The sequence below is a fragment of the Chionomys nivalis genome, chromosome 17, assembly GCF_950005125.1.
Source record: "Chionomys nivalis chromosome 17, mChiNiv1.1, whole genome shotgun sequence".
Lineage (NCBI taxonomy): Eukaryota > Metazoa > Chordata > Mammalia > Rodentia > Cricetidae > Chionomys > Chionomys nivalis.
Window position 1 is genome coordinate 37444800 of NC_080102.1, and position 23069 is coordinate 37467868.

Genomic DNA, 23069 nt, shown 5'->3' on the forward strand with positions numbered 1-23069 from the left:
AAGTTCCTGCTCCAAGAGAAGCGTCTCCCTTCTCTGTCACTCAGGAGTTCTTTGTGGGCCAGCAGCTGGTGTAACAGGTTACAGAGCACCCTGGGGCACCTTTCTGAGAAGCACACGTTTCTCCTAGTGCTCGCTCTCTGCACTTGAACTACTGTTAGAAACACCCCCTCCCTCTGCTCCTGGCTACCTTCCAACTGGGCCACCCACAGGTCCCAGATGCCTAAGGCTGCTGCGGGGAGGGTGCTGGGCCCAGGTCAGCTGGGCCTCGGGGTCTCTCTGCCGGCACCTTGCGTTTGATGAGTGGAAAGCCATGTCCGGGGGCAGGTGGCCTCATGGGCTTGGCTCCTTTGGTGGCCTTCCTTACGGTTGGAGATGCGGAAGGAGATGGCTTCCGGTTGAAAGGATTCTCTTTGCAGGAAGACTGAAGGAAGACATGACGGATGGTGGAGTCTGAGAAGTCTGATCACACGGGGCTATGGAAAGCAGGCCAGGACCCACGTGGCAGGAGGGAGAGGGCCCAGGCAAGAACAGAATCCCCCAAGTTCCAAATGGTTCCGCTTCCAGAGTACTTCCCCAGTGTCAGTTCCACACCTTACACACCTTCTGCTCAAGGGCACGGCTGAGAGAAAAGTCTTTGAGCCCAGTGTGGTGGCACACCCCTTCAATCCCAGCACTCGGGAGACAGAGGCAGGTGGACCTCTGTGAGTTCAGGGCCTGCCTGGTCTACACAGTGATTTGTAGGTCAGTCAGGGTTATTTTAAAAAAAAAAAAAAAAAAAAGGAGGAAAGGGGTTATGTGTTAAAGGGTTAAAGGATAGAGCAGGAGATTAGAGGGTAGGGAATTTATCAGAACGCATTTTATAAACCAGGCGGTGGTGGCGTATGCCTTTAATCCCAGCACTTGGAAGGCAGAGGCAGATGGATCTCTATGAGTTCAAGAGCTAGTTCCAGGACAGGGACCAAAGAGCTACGGAGAAACCCTGTCTCGAAAATCCAAAAAAAAAAAAAAAAGAAAAACCAAAAACAAAACAAAACAAAAAAAAAAACAAAGCAAAACAACAGAATACATTTTATATGTGTAAGATATTGTTCAAAAAGCAAAACTAAAGATTAAAAAACAAAAATGATGGGTTGCCTAACAAGTGCAAGGCCTTGGGCACTAGCCTGGCACTCAGGCACAGAAAGGCCTCACTCACTGCATGCCCATTTACAACTGAGCTCAGTGCAGAGAGGCTGAGCACCCGGCTCCAGGCCACCCACTTCCCAGAGGTCCAGTAGCATCCACCACAGGTCAAAGACCCCACATTTGACTATACAGTTAGTCTTCACCGCCACGCTTTCTCCAGTGGAGACTCAAAGGTTCAAAGAGGCGTAGCTCCCCGTCTAGAGTCACCCAGCAGGGAATGCAATAGCAGGAATCCCACCCTCCCTCTACCTAACAGACAGAGGGGCGATCCTCCCCTCCCTCCCCTCTCCTACCCACCACAGACACACTCAGACCCTGGCTCTTCATCTTTCTGTCTCTCTAGAGACCCCTGCCCACTCTGAGACCAGGGTCCTGCCTTTCCTACAGTGCCCCTCGGTTTATGGAAAGCAAGCATCACACTTGAGGCCTCAGCTTCCCTCTACTGATGGGGGTGGTGGTGGTGGGAGTGAGAGCAGGCCCTGCCCTTATCCAGTCAAGTTCCAAGCTGTGCAGTGACTCCAACTCTAGGAGGTCTGACACCCCCTCTGCTGGCTACCACAGGCACTGCACTCACATGCACAAACCCATACACGGATACACATATTTAAAATAAAGAAAAACTAAAACATATAAACAAAGGACCTGGAACGGTTCTTTAAGCTACCCCAAGTCCATCACTTACCACCATCTAGATACCCAGAGGCTCTTTAGAACATTCTGGAAACTTGGCACTACCCAGTAGCTTACTGTCAAAAATAGGCCTTTTCAATGTCACACAATAGGTAGCAGAGTTGGAAATATCATACCTACATGAGTCACTGTGGCCCAGAAAGGATCAGTACAAGAAACAAGACAACCCAGAACTATAGAACCTGTCAAAAGCCAGATTCTGGATAGGGGCCCAGCTAGATCCTCCTCATGCCTGCTTTACCTCTGAGAGAAGACAGAGCCTAGCATGGGTTTAGGGACGGGCCTGGTCTTATACCCTATAACCCATAAGAAAGGAACCCAGGAAGGTGTGCATCCTGTGCCCTTTAGACTGATGGGTGCTAACCTTGGCTCCTACAAACCAATATGGCTACCTGTGGGAGTCGTTTCAGAACCTGCAGATCAGACAATGACAATGGGCCACTCAAGAACAGAGGCCACAGCCAGGCGGTGGTGGCGCATGCCTTTAATCCCAGCACTCGGGAGGCAGAGGCAGGCGGATCTCTGTGAGTTCGAGGCCAGCCTGGTCTACAAGAGCTAGTTCCAGGACAGGAACCAAAAGCTATGGAGAAACCCAGTCTCAAAAAATCCAAGAAAAAAAAAAAAAAAAAAAAAGAAAAGAACAGAGGCCACTAGGCCTGTGTGACCTCTGGAATCCAGGTATCCCATGCACACAGGAGGTACCCTCCCCACTTCCTGGTAAGAGCTGCAGTCTGTAGTGAAGGAGTCCTCTTTCCTATCTGTGCTTCACTCCATATTACAACAATCATATGCGTGTCTGCCCATGGAGATGGGGTGCCCCTAGAGGGCAAGCACAGGGTCTTAATGAACATGCCCAAGGCCTGGCATCAGTGAAGTCAGAAGGTAGTGGGGTAGAGGAGGTGTGGGCAAAGGGTACAGCGGTGGACAGATCCCATCAAGTCAGTAAACAGGCTGGGAGCAGACAGACAAAGGGATGGAGAAACACAGACCAGGGCCTCACACAGGTAATAATGGGTGTGTCCACTCGAGATCCCAGACGAGGGCCTCCTTGCCCCCAAACGAGCCACACATCCACTAGCTAGAAGGCTGCTTCTGCACTCACCTTGATCTGCAGCTGTGGGGATGAACTCCCCCGGGAAGGGGCAGGGCTCCGGTCTCCAGCCAACAAGAAGGGCGTGGGGGTAGCACCACTGAAGGGCTTGGTGGCCTGGGTACCTGGGCTGCCCCTGGTCCTGGCCTGGGGTACTTGTTCACCACCAGGCTGTCCCAGCTCCCCAGAAGACGATAGGGAAGAGTTGGCTGAGGGGGTGACAGAGTTCCCAGCTATGCCAGGGGTACCAGGCACGTGCACAGCAGGATCTGAGGAGCTCTTGGGGACGGCAGGCATCTCCAAAGGCTCTGTACTGGCAGTGTGACTGGAGCTCTCGGATGCCAGGCTCTCCACACTAAGGGCTGGTGATGGCGTGGCGGAAGGAGGTTCCGAGTGTGACAGGCGGGAGGCGTGGAGAACTGTTGAAAACGAATAGCAGTAACATTCAAGTGGTAAGCAGGGCTTCTGTCCTCCCGCAACACATCCTGCTCCCAGAGCGGGGGTAGCCCTGGACACCAAGTTTTTCCCATCTGGATGGGCAGGAGGCCAGAGAACACCAAACCCATGCCAGGACCCACGTCACAAAGGCACTAGGTCATTGTACCCCTGATGCACTAGTGTGCCAACTTGTGGCACATTTATGGCCCTAACCTCTCACTCAGAAAGACAGCTGCCTTCCACTTCCCCACATGTCCCACGATCCTCCCATATCCAAGCCCACTCAAAGGCAAGCCACGGGGCAGTTGGAGGCTCCAGTACAGGGAATGCAGGGGAAATGAGACTGGCCTTCGTCTCCAGAAAGAAAGCAACAGCACAGGGTGGGGGCAGCACTTGCTGGGCCAGGCACTGCCAAGCACAGCTTTCCCCTTCTGCAGATGACATGGACTCTGCCTCCACGTCCATCATTGTACTTCCTGGATGAAGCTGCAGACTCAGGGAAGGATCCTCCCTAGCTAGGGTCACCCTTAAACACAGCTCTGTCCAACTTCAGAGCTCATGCCCCCATTACCCCGAACCCAACCAGCAAGTGGACCCAGGGCATATAGGACTGAGAATTTGCCCGTAATTGCTCCCAGCAGGTGCTTGGTCCCAGAACTGCCAGCCACACCCCTAGGAGTGGGATAGGAGACCAAGAGTTTAAGACAAATCTGAGATAAAACCAAAACATACAGCGTGCTAGGGTGAAGGGACCTGGAGCTGACCCACATCTCACACATGAGGAGACTAAAGACCAAGTCATACAAAGGTAGAAGCCAAGCTTCTCAGTGGTTGCAGAGATAGACACAGGGGGCAGGATTCAAGTGAACTCCTGCCTCATGCCTTTCACCAGTCCAAGGCTGTGCCAAGTACTCCCTGACTCCCATGTTGAATTAGCATAACAGGAAGTGTTAAAAGCTGGAGCTCAGGGGCTGGAAAGATGGCTCAGTGGTTAAGAGCACTGGCTGCTCTCCCAAAGGACCCGGGTTCAATTCCCAGCACCCACATGGTCGCTCACAACTATCTGTTGTTAGCTCAGGCACCTGTGCTGTCCTGACCTTGGGGTATATATCCTCAGCTGTAGCCACTAAGAGCACCTCCTATGCACATTCACCACATTCCCCTTTAAAAGGGCCCTGCCCACCTCCCATCTCTCTCTCGTTCTCTCTGTCTCTGTCTGTCTGTCTCCCTCTCTTCTGCCACTCTTGTCCCCAGAGGCCGGTCTCCATCTCCTCTTTTCCCATTCACTTTTCCCCAATAAAAAAGCCTCCCCCTGAGCTCTGTCACATGGTATCTCTCACATACCACTTTTTCCAAATTATAACATCTGTAACTCCAAGATCTGACACCCTCACACAGACATATATGCAGGTAAAATACCAATGCACATTAAATGGATGGATGGATGGGTGGATGGGTGGGTGGATGGATGAACAAAGCTGGGGTTCAAATTCCATCTCCACTGCTCCAGTGCTCTGCCTCTCCCATAAAGTGACTGCCCTTCTCCCAGCCTCTCTTGGATGAAATGGGAGACCACATACCCACAGTGTACAAAAACATAACAAAGCTCCCTATACCTCAAACCCAGAACTCACCAAGGGGGGAAGCACTGGGTGCTCTCGGGGCGGGGCGCTTCTTTGTCTTGGGGCTGCTGGTGGGGGTGATGCCATACCAGGGGTGCAGAGACTTGGGTGTGGATTCTGGTGGGGCTGGGGCAGGGCCTGGTACTGCTGGGGCTGTCTCTTCTTCTTCCTCTTCCTCCTCAAAGGGGTTGTAGGGCTTGGGTTCTGGCCCAGCTACTGGGCTCTTCTGGGTCCTTTCTTCCAGGCCTCCATTCTCCACCTGTCTGCTTGGTGACCCAGGACTGCTGCTGGGGGGCGGTGGGGCTGGTTTCTTCTTTGGCTCTGTCTGCACCAGTGTGATCCATGGGGGGTCCTTCCTTGGTGCTGGCATCCTAGAGGAAGGCCAAGGCAAGGGGTCAGCCTTCTGCTCTCTAGGAACTTTCAGTCTGTCTCAGAGGAGGGGGAGAAGCTGCCTCTGTTCTCCCAAGCCCAGCCCCAAGGTCAGGCCAAGCACAAAGGTAAAATGGGTTGTGACAGTCATATCCCAATAGGGCACCTTGGAGCCCAGAGAAGACAAGCCTTCAATCACACAGCTGCTGTCAATACAGCCCAAAAGAAGGGCTGTGTGACATTTCATGATGTCACCCACCTCCCTATGCCTCAGGCTCATCAGCTCCAAGAAGGCTTAGCTAGCCTTCCATTTCACAGGGTCAGGTAAGTTCAATACCCTGCTCCCGAGTGTGGTTACACACCAGGAACTGCACAAATGTTTACTAGTGGGGCACTGTGGCCCCTTACCCCTCCCAGGGCAGCTATCCTAATGAGGACAGCTCTCAAAGAAAAGCTAGAAGTATGTCCTCCCCAGAGTGGGGCTGTAGAGAGGCAGACACATCAGCTTTGTCTATGAACTATGTACTCTATGAACAAGACCAAGACGCCCATGTCATGCAGGAAGCACAGGCTTGGGAAGCAAAGTGACTCTAGAGGTGGTTGTCCCCACTTGGAGCACAGGTCAGGCAGGTTGGGGACACGGCTTTCCTTCCTCACCCAGAGAGGAGCCTCCCTGTGGGCCAGGAAATCCTTTTCCCATCTGGGCCCTGGAAACCCCCGCTTCTCCAGAGGCCTTTCAGGGGCCAGCATACCTCTCTGACAGCTTGGGTGTTCCTCTTGGCCTGGGAACAGGGGGTTCCTGCAGTCTTCCTAGACGTGAGAGGACAATGAACCAGGCCTTCATGGGCTGTAGAGGGGTACCAAGAGCCAGCCAGAGTACTGGCTTTGCAAGCCAGCACTTTGTGCCCTACATGGCAAATCACAGACCAGGGTGACCGCAGTCCCTCCCTGCCCCGCCCTCAGGGAGATAAGATACATGATCAAAGGTGAATAGGAGAATGGTCAGTCAGGCTGTAGGCAGGCTTCTGACAGGCCCAACTGCATGCTAGCTGAAAAGTCCCAACCCAAATCCCTTCAGTCACTTCTTCTATACCAGGGTATCAACCCAGGTGCTACCTCCACCTGGAAACCTCCCTTGACTACAGCTATCTAAATCCCAGTCTTGGCTTCCTTTCATCCACCCCAACAGCGTGTCTACACATTATCAAATCACTGGTTCCTCCAAGAAAACACAACAAGGTCCAAACATTATCAGTGTCCCTAGTACCCAAACCTAAGCCAGCCTCCAGAAATGCTGAGAATGTTTTGGCACAAGTCCCGGGATGCTCTCTCCCTCGGGCCTTCATTGCCTTCCCTGACCAAATGATAAGGAATGTTCTGCAAGCTCAGGAACACATGGAGGTCATCTAAGAGTACCCCGCAGACAGCAGGCCAAGAGTTCCCATGAAGTGCAGATGAGCCCAAGGGCCCTGGCCCCGCTACCCTCCCCAGACAGATAACAGATACACATAATGAGAGTGGGAAGTTACCTGAAGCATACCCGGGAATGAACCAGGACACATACTATTGACATCAACATGCACAGTCCCAGACACTCAAGACACACACATGTATGCCTGCTATACTCCAAGCCACAAGACGGAAACAAAATGCATACACGGGTCACAGGTGGCGCTGTGGCTTACGCTGTACCAGTTTGGAGAACAACATGGCACAAAAAGGCACAAGGTGACTGGGACACACACAGGAGACCTCATCACACATCGCATACAGGTACCAGCTCAGAGCAGTTCACAGGGCTGGAGAGATGCCTCAGCAGTCAAGAGCACTTGCTGCTCTTCCAGAGGACCTGAGTTCAGTTCCCAACACCCAGATCAGGAGGCTCACAACATCCTGTTTCTCCAGCTCTAAGGGATCCTATGCCCTCTTCTCGACTTTGGACTTTGTAGGCACCTACAATCACATGCACAGACACACATACACACAATCTAAAATAAATCTTGAGGGAAAGAAGGAAAGCTGACAGTATTTCAGGAACACAAGGCTATGTACATGCCCACAGGAGGAAACACATTCAGCCAGCACGCCCTGTCCACTGGGTTCTCACTCACCATTCACAAGGCCGCTGCTGGTACCCTGCTCCACCAAGCCATCCTGCTGCAGGCTAGACCGTGGCCGTGGTGTTGGGGGCGTCAAGGCTGAGGTCTCAGAAGCCTTCCTGGGGGCAGGTGTGGGCCGGCCAGCAGGGGGACTGGCCAGCTCCTGGGGCTTGCTGGGAAGAAGTGGCTTGTTCGGGGTCTGGGGCTGTACCTCGGAGCTGGCCTGGAACACATCTGCCTCGGCCACTGCAGCCACACTTGGGCTAAGGTCACTCTCCTCTCCATCCTTGGCTTCTGCTAACTGCTGCTGCTTTCGATGTGACAGGGGCCTAGTTACTGATCGGCCTCCTGGACCCAGCCTGGTGCAGCGTTCTGCACACACAAAGGTGCCTTCCTCGGGCCCACTATTATAAGAACCCGGGAGCAGCGTGCTGGAACACTGCCGACATCTGCAGGGGACAGAGCAGGTATTCCCTTAGCAGGGCACATTGGCTAGGCCCTGGGTAAGTCCTCCATCAGAGACCAAAGTTATTATCCCCTTACTCCCTCCTTCAACTGCCAGGCCCAACTGGCTTTATACCCTGGACTTTCCAGAAGAAAAAAAAACAGGGCAACTGTCAGAATCAGAGAAGAGTAAACCACGTCAAATTAGAAACAGGCATTGTGAAACAAGCTTGTGCTGCAAGGGGAAGAGGCGAAAGTGCTCCAGGGTTTGCCCCAGGGGAAGACCGCCATCAGCCAGTTACTCTAGAAATCAGTTTGGTTCCCTACCTATCATGTTTGTTTTGGTTTCACTTTGTTTTTCAGGGCTGGGAACCAAAGCCTCTAAAAAGGCTAAACACTGTGCTCTACCCTTGGACCACTGCCCAAGCTCATCTGTTTTGAGGTGGAACCCAGAGCCTTGTGAATTATGAATAAGCACTCCACCACTGAGTCACACAGCCCCAGCCTGGGGCTGGCTTGCTCTTAATGAAACAGAATAAAATACAGTGTATCAGAGTGACTCCTGTGTGGGTGAGCCCAGCTGCAGAAAGCTCTTGTACAGGGCACACATCTACAGACACAGGGTCAGACCACGCATGCACATCTAGTAATATCAAATGCGTGTTGTACAGGGCACACATCTACAGACACAGGGTCAGACCATGCATGTACATCTGGTAATATCAAATGCATGTTGTGGGGGGGGTTACTTTTTAAGATTTAGTTTACGTGTTGGGCTTTTTTGCCTACATGTAGATCTATGTACATGGATGCCTGGTGCCAAAGGAGGCCAGGAGAAGGCATCAGATCCCCTGGAACTGGATTACAGAAGGTTGTGAGAGACCATGTGCATGAAGGAAATCGAACTTTGGGTCCGCTGCAGGAGCAACCACTGCTCTTAAGTGCTGAGCCTTCGCACCTGCCCCTCAAATGCACTTTTTAAAAAGTCAGGTATGGTAGTACACACCTGTTTTGTTTGAGGGTTTTTTTGGTTTTAGTTTTGGTTTTATAAAACGGGGTCTCACTTTGTAGCTCTGGCTGTCTGGCACTCAATCTGTGGGCAGGCTGGTCTGAAACCCACAGAGATCCGCCTGCCTCTGCCTCCCGAGTGCTGGGATTAAAGGGTTACGCCAACATACTTTATCTCAGCATTTAGAAGACTGAGGCCAGAGAAACACCAGTTCCAGGCTAGCCTGGGCTATGCAGTGAGGCACTGCCTTAAAACAAAAACAAAAACAGAAAAAACAAAAAGGAGAACCTGTCTTCCCTTGACTGGAAGTATAGCTCAGTGGTAGAGTCCTTCCCAACAGACACAGACTGGGTTCAGACCCAGCACCACAAAACCAAACAACTTGGCATCTCCAGGAAGTCACACTTAAACCTAAGAAAATTCTTTGTTTCAACTGAGCTCCAATGATGAGGGGGGCTGAGCACAAAATTCAGTGGTGAGACGCTTGCCCTGCACATGCCTGGGCCTGGGTTCAAGCCTCAGCACCTCAGGAAAAAAAAGATGGCTCAGCATTTGAGAGCAACTGCTGCTCTTGCAGAGGACCTGAGTTTGGTCCCAAGCACCCACATCGAGCCACTCACGACGGCCTGTAACTGCAGATGGCTTCCAGGGGCGTCCCCACACACAGCTTCTGCTTCCACAGTCATAGACACATACATAAAAATCAATACATCTTTAAAAAGAATTATTCAGAGGGCTGGAGAGATGGCTCAGAGGTTAAGAGCACTACTGACTGCTCTTCCAAAGGTCCTGAGTTCAATTCCCAGAAACCACATGGTGGCTCACAACCATCTGTAATGGGGTCTGGTGCCCTCTTCTGGCCTGCAGGCATACACACAGACAGAATATTGTATACATAATAAATAAATATTTTTAAATAAATAAAAAGAATGAGAATGGGAGGGCAATCCTGTGACTGACTGGGTCTTGATCTTTCTCTTCTAGGCCACAGTTTCTTCCTCTGTGAAGTAAGGAGAAGCTGAATGCCCAGTATGAACAGCACGGAGGGTGTGAACGGCCACAGCAGGTGTGAAGGGCACAGTGGGTGCTGACCCCAAGGGAGCTCCCTCCCGGGTGCTGGGAGCTATACCCTGCCCTACAGCACTCACCGGAAGCAGTGCCGGTGGTAGAGCCTGCCCTCAGCCAAGTACCGCTGCACCAGGTGCACCCGCTGCCCACAGGCTGCGCACGCGCTGCTGGGGGGCTGCTGTTTGCCCTGCTCAGACAGGCTGCCTGAGGAGAGGTCATCACCCTGCAGGAAATGGGGCACAGTTACCAGCCATGCTGCTCCCCTTCACCACAGCTAGGTTCCTCAAGTGCACACAGCTCCGCAGTGCTAACACATGAAGATCAGAGTCCAAGGAGAGCCGAGGACGGCAGGCTGTCGCCTTCTCCCACATGAGGAGGCCAGAGCCCAGAGAAGGTGACTTTCTCAATGTCCCAAGTCAGCACAGAAACAGTGAAGCCCAGACTTCCAGCTTCCAAGGAAGGCCTCCTGGCCCTAGGAGAGGCAATTTTTGGTTGCCAAGTCCCTCCTGGTAGCTGCTCTAGCCAACCCTCCTTTCCTCTGGTGGCCTTGGCTCTCCATCAACTAGCTGTCAGCCCACTCAGGCTGTCTGGGCACTCACTCTGGGCTTGCTTCTCTCTAAAGCTCATGAAAAGCTGATGTCCTTTGGAGAGGGAACTAACAAGGTAGTCCCCACTTCTCTACTGAGAGACCTTGGACAAAGGACCAAGCCTCACTGAGTCATTGTTTCCTGTCTGGACAACAGGGCCTGAGAGATGCCACCTTGGAGGGGCCTCACTCACACTTAGTTCAAACCTGGGACTCCACAGAGTCAAAGGGACAGTCACATCACTGTGCGTCATTTGCATAGCTCCTGACAGTCCCATGATGGCAAGGACAGCATGAGGTTTGTCCAGTCACAGAAATGAACGTGACTCACTCAAACTCTGGAGAAAACATCCAGGCTGTGCCCCTCCCTGCTCTTCCACCCAAGGAGTCTGCCTACCTGAGCCTCCTCTCCTGGTTGCACAGCAGGGGATGCAGATGGGGGAGAGGGGAGTGCTGGGTCCTTTCCTGGTGAGGGTGATGGTGAGACAGCCGCTACAAGACAGGAAAGACATTGTCTGAGGCAGGGAGAGAACCTGGAGACAGGGGGGCGCCAACCCACCCGAAGCTCCACAGCCACCTCCTCTGGGCAGAACACGGGTCTGCACCTGGGCTGCACGTAAGACAAAGCGGGAAACACTTCCACTTTCATGCCCTGTGCCAGGGGCCTTGCTGAGCCTCCCTCAGGTGGAGCCAGTGATTCACACTGTACAGGACTGCCACAAGCCTGGGTACAGCAGGCTGATCCTCGGCTTCCTTCTCACTCAGGCAAAGGGATGAGGCCTGATCTGAAGGCTCAGGGAGGTGGCCTACTCCCTGAGGTCGCCCACCTGTCTCCAAGTGAGCAGATGTGGCCCAGAGTCAGAGGAAACCGCACACACATGCCAGGGCTTCCCTCAGATTATGTCCCTCCTCCATCAGTTAGTGTCGTTGAAAACCTCCTCTGCACCCACGCAGTAAAACAACATCCAACCTCTAACTTCTTGAGAACTGTGCACCACAAAACAGTCCGTGTGTGGTAATCTAACAAGTATCCAGACAGCTCATCCATAAAGCGCTTGGCTAACATAATCAAGGCTCTGAGTTCAAGCCCAGGACTGAAAAGAAACAAGGTATGTGCATGTGTGTGTGTGTGTGGTGCACACCTGTAATCCCAGTCCCTGGAGTGCTGGCACTTCACGGTTATGAACTCTGAGCTAGTCTGAGCTACAAAGTAAGAGCCTATCTCAAAAAATAACTAATTAGTGAGTTAATCAATTAAAGGGCCAGTGAGATGACGCAGCAGGTAAAGGCTCTTGCTGCCAAGGCTGATGATTTGAGTTCAGTCTCTGGAAACCACATGGTGGATGGGGAGAAATGACTCCCACAGTTGACCCACACGAGCCATGGTATATATGCACACAAATTAAATAAGCAAATGTGAATTTTGGTGGGGGTGGAGGATTGAGACAGAGTTCCTATGGATAGCCACGGCTGTCCTGGAACTAGTTCTATAGACCAGGCTGGCCTCGAACTTACAGAGATCCACCTGCATCTTCCTCTCAAGTGCTGGGATTACAGGCATGTGCCACCCCAGCACAGCTTAAAAAAAAAAAAAAAAATGGCTCTTACACCAGATGACGGTGGCGCACACCTTTAATTCCAGCACTCAGGAGGCAGAGACAGGTAGATCTCTGTGAGTTTGAGGCTAGCACCAGCCTGGTCTACCAAGTGAGTTCCAGGACAGGCTCCAAAGCTACATAGAAACCTTGTCTTCAAACAAACAAACAAAACGGCTCTTACAGAGAACCTGGCTTGAGTTCTTGCACCTACATGGCAGTAGTTCGTGAACATCTGTAACTCCAGTTCCAGAGGATCCAATGCCCTTCTGGACTTCTGTAGGCTTATGACGCCAACATATGACTCACAGAGATATGCTCAGGCACACACATACACACATACAAAACAAATATTTATAATAATAATGATAATACAATTCAATTAAATACAACATCTGAACAAGGGCATACATAGAGGAGAAACATCTACTCAATGCAAAGGCTATCATGTCAGACGGGAAGGACTGATTTCTAAAGCTTACGTCACTTACACATGAGTGTGAACTTGGGGATGTGGCAGGGAATGCATCTGTTTTTGCTTTGTTGTATTTTATTGAGACAGGATCTTACTGTGTAGCCCTGGCTGCCCTGGAACTATATAGACCAGGCTGGCCTCACACTGATATCCACCTGCCTCTGCTGCCCTAGTGCTGGGATTAAGGGCATGCCTGACTGGAAAGCTGTCTTATTCTGAGTCACAGTGAAAAGGTTAGGAGACTCAGCAGCCTAGGCAAGCCCCTGGGGAGATTTACTGGGCTGGCTCCTGTCCTCCTCCTCCTAGACCCCAGCGCACGGGTCCCATGCTGCTCCACCTGCCACACTCCTTCCCACACCTTCAGAGCTGTCTGGCTGTCTCCTGCTCACTTCAGACATCACCTCCAAGGCCCTCCAAGACCACACATCTAAAGTGACCACTTCCTGCTCTCCTTGGTGTACTCTGCCCTTTGCTCAGATCCTGAGAAATGTACTGTTTAATGCTTTCTTTCCCTTCCTCCAACACCATACAGCATGACCTCTGAAACTCTCTTTCCCCAGCAGCCAGCACAATGCCTGGCATACAGCAAGGGCTCTACAAGTACTTGTTAAAGTACTGGGTTCCAGGTGCTGGGACAGCACAGCTGTGCAGACAGTGCTGGTCTGCAGGGAAGGCAGGCTGGGACAGGGTTCAGTGTGAGCTGCCTGTTTAGCATGTGGGAGCCCTGGGTTGTACATACTTAAGTATATTCTGTGTGTTCCCCAGGAGAAAGAGGCAGTGGCTACTGTACAGATGAGAGGGCCAGGCAAGGAAGAATTGGCCATTCTCTCTCTCTCTCTCTCTCTCTCTCTCTCTCTCTCTCTCTCTCTCTCTCTCTCACACACACACACACACACACACACACACACACTTTCCACTTATCCAAAAGGTATAATACAGGACCATCTTGGGGAGGGAACACAGAGTTGGAACACATCACAGCGGTGGCAGATGGGATAAAAATGGTTTGTATCTAGGGGCCAAATGACATAGAAGATACAAACTTTATCTTAAGCAACGAAACTCCACAGGACACCCCCACCTTGCAGGCAGGTCCAGGAAGGGCTGAAGAGAGACTCACGACTGGCCACAAAGCAGCTGGGAAACAAAGGGAGCACGATCACACACATCTGGAACTGGCTTAGAAGGTGAGGAAGAAGCATACTGAATTTCAGGCTAGCCTGGGCTACATACATCTGAAAGGGGTAGGAGGAAGCCGAAGAACAGAGTAGAGAGGTGCAGTCTGGAAATAGAACTGTGATCAGGGTCACACGATCCATTCATGGATCCTGACTATTATGCAAGCTACACTCCATCAGCAATCCAGACGCGTATGTTCTTCTGTTACAGGGGCTTCCACCCAACAAGCCCATCAGCACTGGAAACACCCTTACGGTGACGCTCATCCTTTATAACTCAGCACACAGTACACTAGAGATGTTAGTCGTTTCCCAGGCTGTGAGAGTCACTGTCATGAGACGGTACCACACAAGCTGGGGACATGTGAGTCCTAAATCAGAGAGGACAAACATGCTCTGCACACATCCCTTTCACTCCTCACAGCAACCTTGTGAGGTGGGCTCTATGCACAACTGATGGAGGAAGGTCATTGGCTAATAAAGAAACTGCCTTGGCCCATTTGATTGGCCAGCCTTTAGGTGGGTGGAGTAAACAGAATAGAATGCTGGGAGGAAGAGGAAGTGAGCTCAGATGCAGGGCAGCTCCTCTGAGAGACAGACGCCATGCTCTCCTCTCCAGAGCAGGCGAGATGAAGCTCCGACCCAGGATGGATGTAGGCTAGAATCTTCCCGGTAAGCGCACCTTGGGGTGCTACACACATGTATAGAAATGAGCCAGGCAGTGTTTAAATGAATAGAGTTTGTGTGTCGTTATTTTGGGGCATAAGCTAGCCAGGCAGCCATGAGCCGGGCTGTGGGAAGAGGCCCGCAGCTCCCCACTACACACAACCCCATCCCAAAGAGGAGACCGAGGTGGGGGTTAAGCAATGCAAAGGGAAAAGTCTGAGGCCATGTTCTTCTCTCTACTGAAGCTAGACTCCTTCCCATAGCGACTCTGGGGTCTTCCAATGCAGTTGTCCCTGGCATGTGCAGATACCGAAGTTCCAGCATGCTCCAGACGGCTACATGCATCTTCCAGACACTTTGCTTACTTAATTTCAAATTTTAAAGTTTTCTTTTATGTTTTGATTACGTGTATATGTGTGTGTCTATGTGTTGTTATTTGTTTTGGTTTGGTTTAGTTTTTCGAGACAGGGTTTCGCTGTAACTTTTGAGCCTTTCCTGGAACTAGCTCCGGTAGACCAGGCTGGCCTTGAACTCAGAGGTCCTTCTGATTAAAGGCGTGTGCCACCACCTCCCGGCCTCTGTGTTGTTTTGCACACGTGAGTGCAATGCTCAGGAAGGCCAGATCCTCTGGAGCTAGAGTTACAGGCAGTTGTGAGCTGCTGGGCATAAGTGTTGAGAAGAGAACTCAGTCTTTTATTTTTGTTTGTTTGGTTGGTTTTTCAAAACAGGATTTCACTGAGTAACAGACCTGGTTGTCCTGGAACTCACTCTGTAGACCAGGCTGGCCTCAAACTCTCAGAGATCCACCTGCCGCTGCCTCTCAAGTGCTGGGATTAAAGGCGTGCACCACCACTGCCTGGCTCTGAATTAAGTCTTTATTAGTAGTCAAACCATCTCTTCAGCCCCTAATTTATTATTTTTTAACTAAGATTTTGAAGCCGGGCGGTGGTGGCGCACACCTTTAATCCCAGCACTCGGGAGGCAGAGGCAGGCGGATCTCTGTGAGTTCGAGACTTACCTGGTCTACAAGAGCTAGTTCCAGGACAGGCTCCAAAACCACAGAGAAACCCTGTCTCGAAAAACCAGAAAAAAAAATTTATTTTGATATTTATTTACTTTTTGGGTACAGAGATTGAAAGCATCATGGTTCACAAGCGGAAGTAAGAAGGCGAATTTCAGGAGTCAGTTCTTTCCATGGTGTGGGTTCTACGCCTGGAACTCAGTCATCAGCCTTGGCAGCAAGTGCTGGCTCAAAAAACTGTTTTTTTTTATTTTTAAAGACAAGATGTTATGTCTCCCAGGCTGTGTGGCTGACAAGGACTTTGACCTTCTGGTCTTCCTGCCTCCATCTCCCAAATGCTGGGATTCTGGGTGTTGTCCACTACCACTAATGTACATGGTGCTGGTAAATGAACCCAAGCAGGGTTTTATGCATGGTGTTCACCCACTCTGCCAACTAAGCTACATTCCCAGCTCTAGCACAGTGTTTTTAGGGTTTTTGTTCTCTTTTATTTTTTTAAGACAAGGTCTCACAATGTAGCCCTGGCTGGCCTAGCAGACCGGGCTGGCCTTAAATTCACAGAAATCACCTGCCTCTGCCTCCTATGAGCTGGTATACAAGGCGTGCACAACCACATCCAGCCTTTTATAAAAATGTTTTTTATAAAAAAAAAAAAAATGTTTTTTATAGCCAAGTAGTGGTGGTGCATGCCTTTAATCCCAGCACTCGGGAGGCAGGGGCAGGTGGATCTCTGAGAGTTTGAGGCCAGCCTGGTCTATTTTTTTTTTTTTTTTTTTTTTTTTTGGTTTTTCGAGACAGGGTTTCTCTGTAGCTTTGGAGCCTATCCTGGAACTCCCTCTGTAGACCAGGCTGGCCTCGAACTCACAGAGATCCGCCTGCCTCTGCCTCCCGAGTGCTGGGATTAAAGGCGTGCGCCACCACCGCCCGGCCAAAGTTTTTTATTATCATTTAATTATGTTTGCATGTATGTTCATGCCTGATGCTTGCAGAGGTCAGAACATTCGATCCCCTGGAACTAGAATTATAGACTGTTGTGAGCCTCCATGTTCATGTGGGTGCTGGATCCCCTCAAAGAACAGACTATGTTCTTAACCACTGAGCCAGCTCTCCAGCTCCACCCCGTCCCGCCCCATTTAAAGAGACAGACTGGATTCTGCCCACACAGAGCAGACACAGAAAACATGACCCACATGGGACTGGCTATTCAGGACCTAGTGGCACCAACTGCCCAGTGTAGGACTCAAGACTCCTGACTCCTCAGCCCCATTGTTCAGCTTCTGTGCTGTGTTCTTGAGCTCCTTGCTTCCCTTCTTTAGACTCACTTCCCCTATGCAGAAAGGAGCTGTCTGCCCCCAGCTGCCCTGGGACACTCACGAACCTGACTAGAACAGAGAGGACGCCTGTCCCTCCAGCATATGCCCTTCTCCAGTGTCTCTACACTCAAGCCGAGGAGGCAGGCTCTGCAAAGATGCTGTGCAATAGCCCAAAAGAGAGCGCATGGCAGGAAGAAAAAGCGCTGGGAAGTGTCTGGACAGGAAGTGTCAGACAGGAAGTGCAGTGGGTGAGGGGAGGTGAACGCACAGATGAGCTCACCTGTGTTTACTGCCTGTCTCTCTCTCTCTCACACACACACACACAGGGCAAAGCAGACAGGGTCTGATTGTGTGGCCCTGGCTGGCCTCAGATTTGAGGTAATCCTTCTGCCTCAGTCTCCCAAGTATGGAGATTACAGGTGTGAGCACATCACCCAAGCCAGTGCTGTTTTAATGCAAAAAATATATGAACTAGCAAATCTACAGTCAGTGAATGAATGGCAGGCCGTCTGTTTCCTGGATCTTTCTTTCTTTCCTTTTTTGGTTTTTTGAGACAAGGTTTCTCTGTGCAGCCCTGGCTGTCCTGGAACTCACTCTGTAGACCAGGCTGGCCTCAAACTCCGAATTCCACCTGCCTCTGCCTCCCATTAGAGGCGTGTGCCGCCACCACCTGGCCATCCCAGCTATTTCTGTACCACTCAGAAAAGAAGTAAACAGCCCAGGGCAGCCTCCCTGAAGGGCTGTCCCCTCTTACCTTGGCCAGAACTGGTGAAATGGTTGTAGTACTGGGACACATAGGTCATGATGCTGAGACAGTCAGGGACACTCATGGAGACCATGTCCTTGGGGTCCAGGAGAGCAGGGATCCCCAGCTCTTTTTCAGCCACTTCAAAGGCCTAGGATGGAGACAGGTACAGCCACAGTGAGGAGAGGACAGCGAGATGGCAGAGTCAGGGAACACTTCTCAGACCGGGACCAGCTCACTGTAAGAGGACTGGGTGACTATAATCCCATCCCCACATGGTGGCCTGAAGGAGCAGCTGAAGGAGCAGCTCACCCATGGGAAGCGGTGAGAAGGGAGAACCAGGACCTCCCCTAGGTCCTGAACCAATCCCCTTTCCAAATGTAGTGGCCCTCTGCGACCCCTGCCCTCTCCCACCACAGCCCTCTGTGCTCCCATCTGTCTGAGGACTCACCAAACGGTTATTCTCGAAGACATTTTCCTTAGAGAGAGACTGGAAATCGCTGCAAGAGACAGAAGGATTGATCAAGAGAAGTGACAGGCGGAGTCAGGAGGGAGGGAGGAGGTGATCTTATCCTAGCAGGACCAGCCTCAGCTCTCCAAGAGGTTCCTGAGGAGGAAACTGAGGCTGCAAGCCCTGATGGAACTGTCGCTGTCAAGTGGAAGCAGAGAGTGAGCCTATGGCCCCTAAAGGTACCCAAAGGCAGGCTTGAGAAATCACTGAGAAGGGGTGGGCTCAAGCCAAGCTCCAAGTCATGGCTGGATTCTTGATTCATGGCCAATTCTTCCTCAGGAGACATTCTCCTCAGTCGGTGGCAAAAAAGACAAACCAAGCATGCAGACTTGCAATGTGGGCATTCCCATGCAGAGGAGCCTGCACTTCCCTGCAGCTTACCTGACAGGTGCTCACCCCATTTTACAGAAGAGGGTGGTAAGATTCAAGAGGGGAAGCTAACCAGCCCTGGGAATCTATACTTTCGGAACTTCCATCAAATGTCACAAACACACAAGCCATACCAAGCACGGAATCCAAAACCCCATCCAACTCCAGGAGGAATGTTTTTCTGTTTTGTTTTGTTAAATTTGTATTTTTTTAGTGTGTATGTACACATACATATTTTCTTGTTTATTTAATATATATTATATATATATAATATATATATATATATATATCTGTTTTCCAGCATGTATGTCTGTGTCCCATGTGCCCAAGGTCAGATGAGGGCATCAGATTCCCTGGGACTAGAGGTACAGTTGCAGTCGGAGTGAGTGCTGGGAGTTGAACCCCGTTCCTCTGGAAGAGCAGCCAGAGCTCTTAACCACTGAGTAAACTCTAGCCCCTACATTTGTTTCTTAATGGGGCCCAAAATAGAACAAGCTAGCAGCAGAGCAGAAATGAGCATACTGCAGAGCCGCTAGAACTAACAGTTGGTCTGTCCCATCAGCCACTCCTGGGGACAGTTTCCCTCCAGGGGACTTCCTACTTCCCTAGGAAAGGGCTTCTCAGCTTCTGAGTGGGGCAGGTGAGTGGTGGCAGGACCTCCCCTCAGGTCACTGGTGTGGGAAACACGGGTGCTGGTTGGCTTTATCCGTCTGTGGAAACCAGTGGGCTGGACCATGAGTGGGCGGGACACTGTGGCCCTGCTCTTTCGGGTAGGCTGTGTGACTGTGGGCATCGGGAACCCTACCTGCCTCTACTACCTGAAGACTCAGGAGAGCCTCAGGCCTTGCTCCTGCGTCGGAGTGAGGGCCAGCAGCGTTTGAGAGTGACAGAGGCCTCCTAGATACTGCAAAGTGTCTGGTGGCCAGTCAGAGTCTAGGCTAATTAGCCAGCCCCTCCCTGGTCTCAATGAGAGCCTGTCTCAAAAAAACAGGACTATCATCTTAATTTGACCTCCAGCCTACACACACACACACACACACACACACAATACACAAATATACACATACATAAACACAATATTAGTGTTTCCTCAACGTCTTCCACTTCATCTCTACCCCTAAACACCATCTGGGTTTGGGCTGCACAGATCTTTCTGAGAATTTTCAAAGGCCGAGAAAGTTCCATCTGACGTGAGGAAATGAAAACACAGAAATGAATGCCACATGGGCCCTGGTCTCAAGGGAATTTCGAAAAGGCTGGAGGAGGCAGAAAGGCATTGTCCAGTTCCTCACGCAATACAGAAGGAAGCCCCACACATGCGCACACACGGAGAGGGAGCCTGGGACCAGCCCTGGGCCGCAAGGCCTGCAGCCCTGGAGGCTAGGACCCTTACTCTACATCTATCTGCTCCTGTACGGATCTGCCCCTAAGTGCTGAGGTTGCAGCTCAGTGGCTGAGTGCTTCCTTGGCACGCACACGGGACTGGAGTCAATCCCTAGCAAATAAATAAATGGAGGACAGATAAACCTCCTCCCTTCTCTGCACTTTATGGAGAACCTGGCAGGGGCTGGAGAGTTGGCTCAGTGGTTAAGAGCATTGACTGTTCTTCCAGAGAACCTGAGTTCATGTCCCAGCAACCACATGGTGGCTCACAACCATCTGTAATGAGATCTGGCGCCCTCTTCTGGGCTGCAACCATACATGGAGGCAGAATATTGTACACATAGTGAATAAATAAGTAAATAAATAAATAAAACAAAGAACCTGGCTTCAGTTTCTCTTCCACGCAAATTAGCATGGTCCAGGCCCAACTTCCCTAGCAAATGACTAACTGGATTGAGTCTAGACCTCTGCTTGGGAGGGAAGCCCTTCACACCTGCTTTCTGGACAACTGAGTGACCTCCCTTGGGCCTTGAAGTCCTCAGGCGGGGCCTTGTGGCCTTCTCTCGACCTTGGCCTTTCCCCAGGATGTCCCCTGGAGGTCTCCAGTTAGGGACCCCTAGTTAGTCACCACTAACTCTACATGTGTGGTAGTATGTATAGGCTCTTTTGGTGCTGTTTTCATTTTTGATTTTCAAGACAGGGTTTCTCTGTGTAGCCTTGACTGTTCTGAAGCTCAGCCCAGGCTGGTCTTGAACTCAGTGATCTACCTGCCTCTGCCTCCCGAGTGCTGGGATTAAAGGTATGGGCCACCACGACTGGCTCAGTATGTAGGCTTCTGCCTTGTTGGCTGTGGTCTCTGTCAACTCCACTGTGTGGGAGCAGTGACTACACATACTTGTTGACTAGATGAAGGGGTTAAGCAGTCATTCCCACCCCCTACTGCCTAATAGCACCTCTTCTAGTGGTTAGTGTTAACTGCCTGCTTATTACCTCCTTTAAAATCCTGACCACAGGGCTGTGAGGTAGGTCTTGTTATCAACCCCACCTTCCAGATGTCCAGAGAACCAATGATTTTCCCCAGGGCTTAAACATTAGCACCAGGCAGCCAGCACTTAGAACAGGGGGTTCAGCACCTAGCATCCTGACACTAAATCCTCTCTTGAGGCTCATCCTCTGCCTCCTGCTTCAGGGCTAGTCCCCAGCAAAAACAGAAGACCCTGAGCGGCAGCTCCAAAGCAGGGGCCAAGTCGGCATCTTCTCCACCACTGCAAGCCCAAGCCCCACTCCCCTTTTCGGTTAGCACTGGGTCCCGTGCTATAAAACCTAGCTCCCTTCGGCGTCCACACCCCCAAACCTTGTCTTCCAGGGCCCCTGGGACACTATTCAACTGCACATACAGTAAATCAAGTTAGAGCTGGGCAATCCCTTCCTGGGCCCTCCCACAGCCTGTCCTATGGAAACAGGTCTGGGAGAGAGCAGCAGAGACTGTCGGTTGTGAGAGCTGGAGGAGCCCTCCCAGGGGAGCTGTAAGCAAGACAGAGCCAGGCCTCTTCCAGATTTGCTACTAAAGCCTGAAGTGAAAGGAAGGCAGACACCAGATGAACTGTCACTTTCAGTTTTACGATTAAATAAATCAATGAACCAACAAAAAGAGGTTCCAGGGCTCAGAAAAGAAGCTGAGGTAGAAGCCCATGTCAATCGTTCTGCAGGCCTGAATACATTTTTCCAGGAGACCCTTTGGAAGTGGCTGGGGTAGGAGGGACCCACTTTTCAGCAGGAAGCTACAGATCGGGCTGTTAACTGTCCTAAATTTGTTACCCCCCACCCCCCACCCCCGCCGCCCAGCTCCTTCTCTGCCCCATCGCTGTGCCCCACTGTGAACAGCGGGACTATAGGGCATACACCCTGTCAGATTCCTACTTGAGTGGTGTTGGGAAGTAGTGTACTCCAAGTCACCTGACAGTCATTAATCCAGGACCTCTGTGCCAGAAACGAGGTTAATGCCCAACAGCGCATCAGCCCAAAATGCCTAACGGAGAGGTGGTTTCCCTCCCCCCGGCCCCCTCCCCCCGGTTCTTTGCACTTTAAATGTAAATGGCAAAAAGAGCTGAAGAGAAGTGAAACTAATGACCTACATTCCCGTGGGAGTCCGACAAAATATGGGACTTGGAGAGTCGGATGACAGAGCTTATATATAGAAGGGAACCGGGTTTAGGCTTCTGGGGAAGGGAAGAACCGGGTGAATACAGCCAGGCAGCGGTCTCAGGTGGGACGAGATTTGGGGCAGCCTTCTTTCTGACACCCTTTCCGGTGGTTGCCCTTCCCGATGTAAATTCCTACTGGAAAAAGTCAGCCTCCCAGAGCACCTGGATGTCTGCTCACACGAGCTCAAACTCGGAGGCAGCCTATCTGGGGGAGTGGCACAGCCTGATCCCTTACAGTCAAGTGTGGGGGTACTATGCACAGGCGCCGCCCAAGGGAGGCTCAGCGTGTGCGCTGGAGCCTCGAGTAGGAGCGTCCCTGAGGAGGGGTCAGCCTGACACCAGGGGCCCAAGGCGGGGGAGGGGTGCACGGGTCTGGGATCTCGGCGCCCCCGCTCTGCACACAGAGCCGACGGGTGTGGACTCCCGGATCTCTCGGGGCGGCGCGCGCCACCGCGTCACTGAGGGGGGCGGCGGTCCCCAAACCCGCGCGCTCGCGCGTCCCGGGCACTCACAGCAGGTCGGGTCGGTGCCGGTGCAGGATGGCGCAGAAAGCCAGGCCGTCCCGGAAGGAGCTGCTCAGGTCGCGGATGTCCACGCCGCGGTAGCCCTCGCACTGGCGGCGGCACCAGGCCAGGAGAGCGCCCCGCGGCCCCGCCATGGTGGGCCGGGCTCGGCCGGCCCCGACTGAGGCTGGGACTCCGGCTTCGGCTCGTGCGGCTCCGACTTCGGATCAGGTAGCACGAGGCTGGTGCTCGGGCTCCGGCGGGGCCGGTTTCCGGCAGAGACTGCGGCGCGGCTGGGAGCTCGGGGCGCCACCGGCGGCCGGGGCGGGGCCTCGGTGTCCTCGCTCGGCTCTGGCGCGGCTAGGGCTGCGGGCTCGGATCCCGACCCCGCCCGGCCAGCCTGCCCCGACCTGCCCGCGCAGCCTCCGCCCCGCGTGGCCCGGCCTGGCCGGCCGCCGCTTACTCACCGCGGCCCGCTCTCCTCATTGTGGGCCGGCCGCGGGCGC

General features: G+C 52.1%; 1 protein-coding gene across 2 annotated transcripts in view; it reads right to left on the reverse strand.

The window, feature by feature from the left end:
• The window catches only part of Micall1 (MICAL like 1), a 31692-nt gene extending 8623 nt beyond the window's left edge, over positions 1–23069 (reverse strand). For both annotated transcript variants that reach the window (XR_009058463.1, XM_057791232.1), the window contains exons 1-10: positions 22573–23069; positions 18045–18093; positions 17603–17744; positions 10998–11092; positions 10095–10237; positions 7506–7942; positions 6147–6204; positions 5038–5396; positions 2978–3384; positions 287–421 (exon numbers count right to left, since the gene is read on the reverse strand). Coding sequence is in view for 1 of the 2 variants with exons in the window: in XM_057791232.1 (XP_057647215.1) it covers positions 287–421; positions 2978–3384; positions 5038–5396; positions 6147–6204; positions 7506–7942; positions 10095–10237; positions 10998–11092; positions 17603–17744; positions 18045–18093; positions 22573–22718 (1971 nt within the window). In the remaining variant the exon portion in view is untranslated. The remainder of the gene's footprint in view (positions 1–286; positions 422–2977; positions 3385–5037; positions 5397–6146; positions 6205–7505; positions 7943–10094; positions 10238–10997; positions 11093–17602; positions 17745–18044; positions 18094–22572) is intronic.